Below are 7000 nucleotides of genomic sequence, written 5' to 3'. Positions count from 1 at the left end.
TCGAACCAGCATGTTCGAAAACCAGCCGGGAATCGTACGATTCTCGGCTGGTTAGAACGGTGCTCGGAAGACAAATGCCGAACGGGCAGGTGTGCGCATGCGCACACTGCCCGTTCAGCATTGCGGTCATCGGAAGCCCGCCCCTCAGGGGGGCGTGCTTGCGATGATCGAGAGTGCGATCTGCCTGTCCAAGATAGGCAAGATCGTACGTTTTTTTAATCCCTGTACAACCATCGCAAGACTAAAGTCTTGCGATGGTTGTAGAGTGTATGGCCACCTTTATACATGCACAGGAGTGTTCCCATGACCTTCTCCATGGTCACTGGTAGCTACTTATCTGAGAAATCTGTGGCAAGTAACTTTTTTTTGAGAGAGAAAAGAGTAAAAGAAAAGGAAGGACAGGCAGAGAGATCTGGAGAAAGAGAAACAGAAGCCAGAGGGGAGGGGGGCAGGTTGGAGGGGGAGAGTTATGATGTCCCTTTTTCATACTTTTTGTATTTTTCAGTGTTTGCATACATCTATAAAACCCTGAGCAGCACAGTAAAAAAGCGATCTTTATGATATGTGTCAACGTTTGCTGCGGACAAAATGTCACTTGAAATTCTTCTGGTATAGTAAAGAGGGCTGGGCTGACAGCTGAATGCCTGTAAAATCACAGAACCAACCGTGCACTTCAGTGCCATGGTATTACACAAACACATCCCTCCTGGGATTTTGAAATAAAACTACTATCATTTATTTACACAAGTCATAAAATAGCTAACTATACCCCGACAGGTGAAGGAAATGACATATTCTGCTCTAAAATAATCTGTGAATCCATTGCTCTCAGCAAGAGTTAAGTTTTCACCACTCTTGCGTATGTACTGTTAGCTGATGTGACTGGACTGCTGGGCTTCCATTGCGTTTAACGACACACACATAAAAAAAAATATATAAATATATATATACATATATATATTCACAGCATGTAAAATCCGTGAAAAGTAAAAGCTCTGGAAAGGGTCAGCTCTTGATCAAAGTGCATTTTACAGAATTTACGAACGAAATCCTTTCAGATGAGTCCATAAAAGCAGTTTTATATATAACTTTTCAGCGTTTGAAGAAAACAATAGATCTTAATGAGGGTATTGTAGAAGGTTGCGATAATTCCAGAGCTTCTACATAAATACAATTTCCTGCTCATCACTGGGGTCGGGGTTTTAATCTAATAAACGCACGTGTGTGTACAAATACATACAATCCTATATTATTCCTACAAACATTAAACGAAATAAAGGACTGGAATTGATATAGCTTTTGTTTTTTATAGTATAAAGATTTAAAACAATTCTCTTTTTGCCTATAGATACAAGATGAATCAATACTGTGCACAGACTAAACATTTAGGACAGATCTTTACTTTGTATAGACCTCTCGGATTGTTGCAGCAGTACATCTGATCGCTTTATTCGTTCACTTTCCAAAATAAGATTTTTAGCAAGTCAGTTAAAATAAATGATTGGAAAGATAATTCTGTGTTGAAAAAAAATCGTTTTTTTTCCCTTTCCTTCTCTGGAATGCTGTTGGAAATAAAATGCCTGTTTGCACAACCTCTTGACTCCAGCAGTTACGTGGTGATAAGGTTAATTTTTAATGAACTTGTGATGTTACATTGTGTAAAGAGAGCTTATTTGCACAGAGGGAAATAAAAACTATGTAAAACTTCAGGCTGCTGCATTTCCCTATGTTATTATTACAAAAACAGTAATCAAGAGAAGCCAGCAGCCTGCACACAGATATAGTTATGATAGAAGTAATTTAATATGCAAAATCCGAGTATCAGTGATAGATAGTAGCCACCATACGGCACATGGTCAGCATTCTCTTCCCATGGCTTATAAATCACCGAATTTTAGAGTCAGTTATATTTCTTTTATTACTTGGACATTTGTTGGAGATCTTCCTGCGTCAATAATCGGGCTGTTTTTTTAAAAACAAGTAGTGCTTGTCACTTAGCTATAAGTAAAAAGTATGCACTCCTTTAGTAAATTGACCTCAATAGTCCCATAGCAATCAGAACATTTGAGGAGAGCTGGGAATCGGTGTGTTATATCAGCTTTGTTGAAGTGTATATCATATGAAGATTGTCTACAATTCGAATTCATTTCGGTTCGATATGTAGGAAGAGCTTGCTGGAGTTGTAATTGTTTTTTTGATCATATAGAGGAATTTTTAAAATGTTTCTAGTTCTCTAGCTTCCCATATAACGATAGATGGGCTGCTTAGCTGACTTATTAATGATCTGTCATATGTAGCTTACTTTTTATCCAGCAATGTGAAGACACCAGGCTGCCATGTGCAGTATTGACCTGAGGGTGGACTGTCATTGATCGGGTGACGTCACACATCAGTAGAAAGGATAGTGGTGGCTGCTGCATGGCAATGTGCTGAACATACATGAACAATGACCAGCTGTCCCCCATTGCACACATACACACAGCCAAAAAATATATGTGAACCACCTGAGCTCTTTACAACATACAAAAGGGAAATGAATGACCGGGTTAGAGGAGATAAATGTCAATGATGAATTGTCTGTAGCAGACTAGCCTAGGAAATTGTTCAATTGTTATTGTGAGTGCAGATCTTTCAGCAGAACACAGCCACATGACTGAGACTAGAATGAATCTGGCCATACACTATACAATCAGAATGTACAGTCCCTCTAAATCTAAGAGCTGTCATACATGTTATTGTACAATCAACTTTAGATTTATCAAAACTATGTATCATGAGAATCTATCCAATCAGTCTGAATTTATTCACACATGTCCTCACACTATATAGTTCCTGGTAGATCTAAAGCAAACCATACAATCAGATGGTAGCATGTGTGCTGTGTTTTAGATTCACCAAAACTGTGCAAATATAAGGACAAATCTAAACGATGTGTTCAATTTGTATCAAGTCAGGCAGGCCCTTGTAGATTTAAAGGAAATTATACAATCAGATTGCATAGTGTAGGAGCAGTTTTGGAGGTGACATGACATACAGAAGAGGACACTCCAGGCAGATTTGTGCTGCTGGCAGCTTCCTACGTGAGCTCTGGATAGCCGCGCTATAGAAAGAGAGGCACGAAGTTCACAACTCAAAACTTGCGGAGGAGTAGACACAACAGATCGGGGGAGGCGTGGCTACGGGAGGGGCCACTGATTGGAGGAGACGCAGCGGAGGAGACCCAGCCCCCGGCGTTTCGCAGAGTGACAGCGATCAGAGGAGACACAGCTCAGACTGGCAGGCTGGATCACAGACAGCTTGGGAGGGGAGCCGGGAGGTACGGGGTCATCCTTCTTCTCTTCCTGCACACCTGACCCAGACACACATTGGTACGGAGTGCTGCTATTCCATGACAGCCCCACATCCCGTCCCTTCTTACTACCATCAGCCGGTATACTTCCGAAGAGTAGCCGTCACTGCGCCCTGAAGACCCAATGCCACCTTTCCAAAGACGCTTGGCGCTGCGCTAGTCCGGCGGCACATGTTATCTCCGGGAGCAGGCACTCAGCGCTTCCATCCCATAAGAGTTTCTATAGATTCCCCTGGCAGATCAGATCACCCTCTCCTAAGATCAAATCGCGGTGCAGGGCGGTGAGCCGGTCCCTGTGTGTGTCTCCCTGTCCCCGTCATGCTGCCCAAAGTGGAGTCCGAAGCTTTAGGACTGTCCCGGTCACACGGGGAGCACGGACAGATGCCGGAGAATATGCAAGGTAAGTGGCCCTCCGATGTCAGCCCCAATTCTTTACAGGGACCCCAAATGATCAGACATGGCAAGGGACAGAGCTACGATTCCGATGAGTATGTATAACATGTGATCATCTATCAGCCTTTCTATCATTGAATCTTTCTAAGGGTTATAGACTGTCATCCTAGAAGGAGAAAAGACAACAGCATATCAGAAAATAAAGAATACATATGTGTGTGTGTGTGTGTGTGTGTGTACAGCGCTGTATAATTGTTGGCGCCATATAAATACCTGTGAAATATATTTATAACAGTTGGGGGACTGGGGTAAATACATCAGCAATTAAATACATGGATTTAACATAAGGCGTAATAGGCATGTGTCTATAGGCGGCAGGGGCACAGAGACAGCTTTTCCATGTGTAGTTATCAAACACACATTTGTTTTTCTTTTTTTTTCTATCATCTCTGGGAATTATAATCTCATATAAGCGTATTTACACATTGAGGCAGATTTCATACAGAAGTTGAGAATTTTCACACAAAAAAAAGATTGTGTGAGCGTTCATTTCAATCCTGTGAAAAGCATTTGTACATGATTGGATGTGTAAAGTGATCAGGAATTTGCTTTTCACATAACCGGATAAGCAAAGTGAATATTCACCAAAACCCCCAAAACGTCCTTAGTAAATCAGTCTCATTATCAAACAGGAAATAGTTTTCATGGTCCTAACCTGCTGAAGAAAATACTAACAAATGCCTTGTGTAAAGGTGGCGATCCTAACTGAAGGGCTGCCAAAATGTGTGTGCTTATTAACTCCCAATTTCAGATCAATGGATGACAAGCCACACATGTATTACTGTATATAAAATAATAATGTGTCAATTTCCCCTTTCCCACTTCCTGCACAGAAGTATGTGACAATGTGTATACAGGATATCCCAGTATAGGACTGTGACAGGGTATTAGGGAAGATGATCACACAGGGGTCATCCTCTGTCATTCAGTTGTTCTAGGATACACTGAATACATGGTACAGCTATTGGCAGGAACAGTTACACGGAGTTTTATTGGGTTCATTAGTGTAGGTGATAATGAGCATAATGAGAAAATACATGAACATTTAGACCATCCTATAGGCACTTGAAAGGGACACAAAACTAAGGGCTCATGTATAGGTGGTTATGTTCCCAGTTGTGTACAATAAGGACATTTTATTCTTACTTAGTAGAGATTATTATATTCTTATATAGTAGAGATTGTTATATTCTTACTTAGTGGAAATTGTTATATTCTTCTATAGTAGAGATTGTTATATTCTTAGTGGAGATAATTGCATTCCTATTTAGTAGAGATTGTTATATTCTTATTTAGTAGAGATTACTGTTTTCGTATTTAGTAGAGATCATTTTCATTATTTTCTTACTTATAGAGATTATTATATTGTTATTTAGTTGAGATTTTTACTTTCTTAAAATAGCAGAGATTATTTCAGAAAAGCAAGAAAGTGAACATCCCAAATGTTCTTTTTTTGGTTTGATTTTTTTGGCAAAAGCACTTATTTTATCCTTTCTGATTTTATTTAACAGTATTCTGAAAAAAACAGCCCCCCAAAAAATCTAGATTATTTTTAGAAATGTAAGTATACTGAGAAATACACATGAATAGTGGACAGATATTCCTTAGAAATGTTTGATTTGAAAACACTGCTGAGATTTTGGAAACTCCAAACTGTAACTGGAGGCGACTGTCCAGACAGTAGAATAGCAAAGTTTCTGTATGAAACTAATTGGAGCTCACATTTCTGCTTAATTCGAGCTGACTTGTTAAACTGATGTAACGTAGGAAATACAGTGCACACAGGTTGTACAAAACTCAAAAATTATTTCAGAACAAAACAGCTGCTAGTTATTTATTTCCACTTTGCTAAACTTGATCATTTTTGGTTCTGTTTGCTAAATGATTTGTTTTTATTGTAGTGTGTTGATTTTGTTATTTGTTTTTATTATTTATATCGAAAACAGTTTATTTATCATCAGTTTGAATTCATGTACACACACACTTTTGCCATGGAGTGAAGTAAAAAAATAAAATAAAGTGGCTGTTTTAACTTATAAACTAGCAGCTAGTGTTCCAGTATTACTATCCTTGTACATAGAAATTGATACATTTGCAATTTACACATGTATGCACAGATGTACCTAAGGGAAAACAATGAGTGTATAATATATGTATAGTAAACAGTGTTATATAGTGCTAGTGTGTACATATATACAATGTTTCCTTATAGTTATATATGCAGCTAAAGAGCCAAATAATATGTTTATTTTATTTTTTTACAAAGCAGTTTTGAGGGCACCTATAGCTTACAATCTAGTTGCTAAGGCTTTCTGAATGAATGCCATTTGTTGTGCAGTGGTTTAGTGCATTATGGTCTATCTGTATGAATTTCTTGATGCCATATTTCCAATATGTGTTCATCTGAAAATGCAAGTTTCTTTTAAGCACTGCAAATGCTTCTACTTTAGAAATCTGTTGTAAAATATTGCACTGGTAGAACATATTGAAGGTGCATTATTGAATAACACACTTTGATAATTTGTTCTAGAGGCTTTAGGGACATTAAAGGGGTGAATTGCCATAGAATAATGTGCACCCTCATCTGGGTTCACCTCAAATACCCAGGCAGCTCAGGGGAAATTACATTTTTTACATTCTAAAGTGTTGGCATATGGGTCACAATTTCTCTCTAAGCATCTTAGCCACAAAAAGCTTTGGGATACTTTTCCAAAATCAGATCAGTTGATCGTAAAAAAAATATTCATTGACAGAATGAGAGCTGTTTAATAAGAAAGCCTATGTTTATATTTGAGGATAATGTAAAATGTGTGTTTTTGTAAATTACACTAGAAGAATATATATTTATCCATCTATCTATCTATCTATCTATCTATCTATCTATCTATCTATCTATCTATCTATCTATCTATCGTATGGGCAAACTTATGCAGCTGGAAAACTTTGAAAAAGACTTATGAGATATGCTGGATGACTAAAATCCAGTCATTTCTACGCAATAGTTTTGTTTATATACGTGTCTGTTTTACAGTTTGTTAAGGTTCTTGCTGAAAATAGATCATATAAATTCATTTGCATTATGTTCATAAACTGCTTATGATTCTTTTTCTTTATGGATGGAGAGACTTTTTTGATAAGATATGAAGCCTATTTGTTTTAAAAATGGACTATATATATATGTATATATGTATGTAAATA

The 7000-nt window shown here is 38.0% G+C and overlaps 1 protein-coding gene across 1 annotated transcript in view; it reads left to right on the top strand.

Annotated features, from left to right (window-relative positions):
• The first annotated feature begins 3650 nt into the window (after positions 1-3650).
• Positions 3651-7000, top strand: part of LOC108794545 (nuclear receptor subfamily 5 group A member 2) — a 75963-nt gene continuing 72613 nt past the window's right edge. Inside the window, exon 1 of the mRNA XM_018565605.1 lies at positions 3651-3749. Coding sequence (XP_018421107.1) covers positions 3668-3749 — 82 coding nt within the window. The 5' untranslated portion in view covers positions 3651-3667. The remainder of the gene's footprint in view (positions 3750-7000) is intronic.

Source organism: Nanorana parkeri, unplaced genomic scaffold (assembly GCF_000935625.1).
Source record: "Nanorana parkeri isolate BGI_ZX_2015 unplaced genomic scaffold, ASM93562v1 scaffold865, whole genome shotgun sequence".
Classification (NCBI taxonomy): Eukaryota; Metazoa; Chordata; class Amphibia; order Anura; family Dicroglossidae; genus Nanorana; species Nanorana parkeri.
The sequence above is the reverse complement of the archived record's forward strand: the minus strand, read 5'-3'. Positions and strand labels throughout refer to the sequence as shown.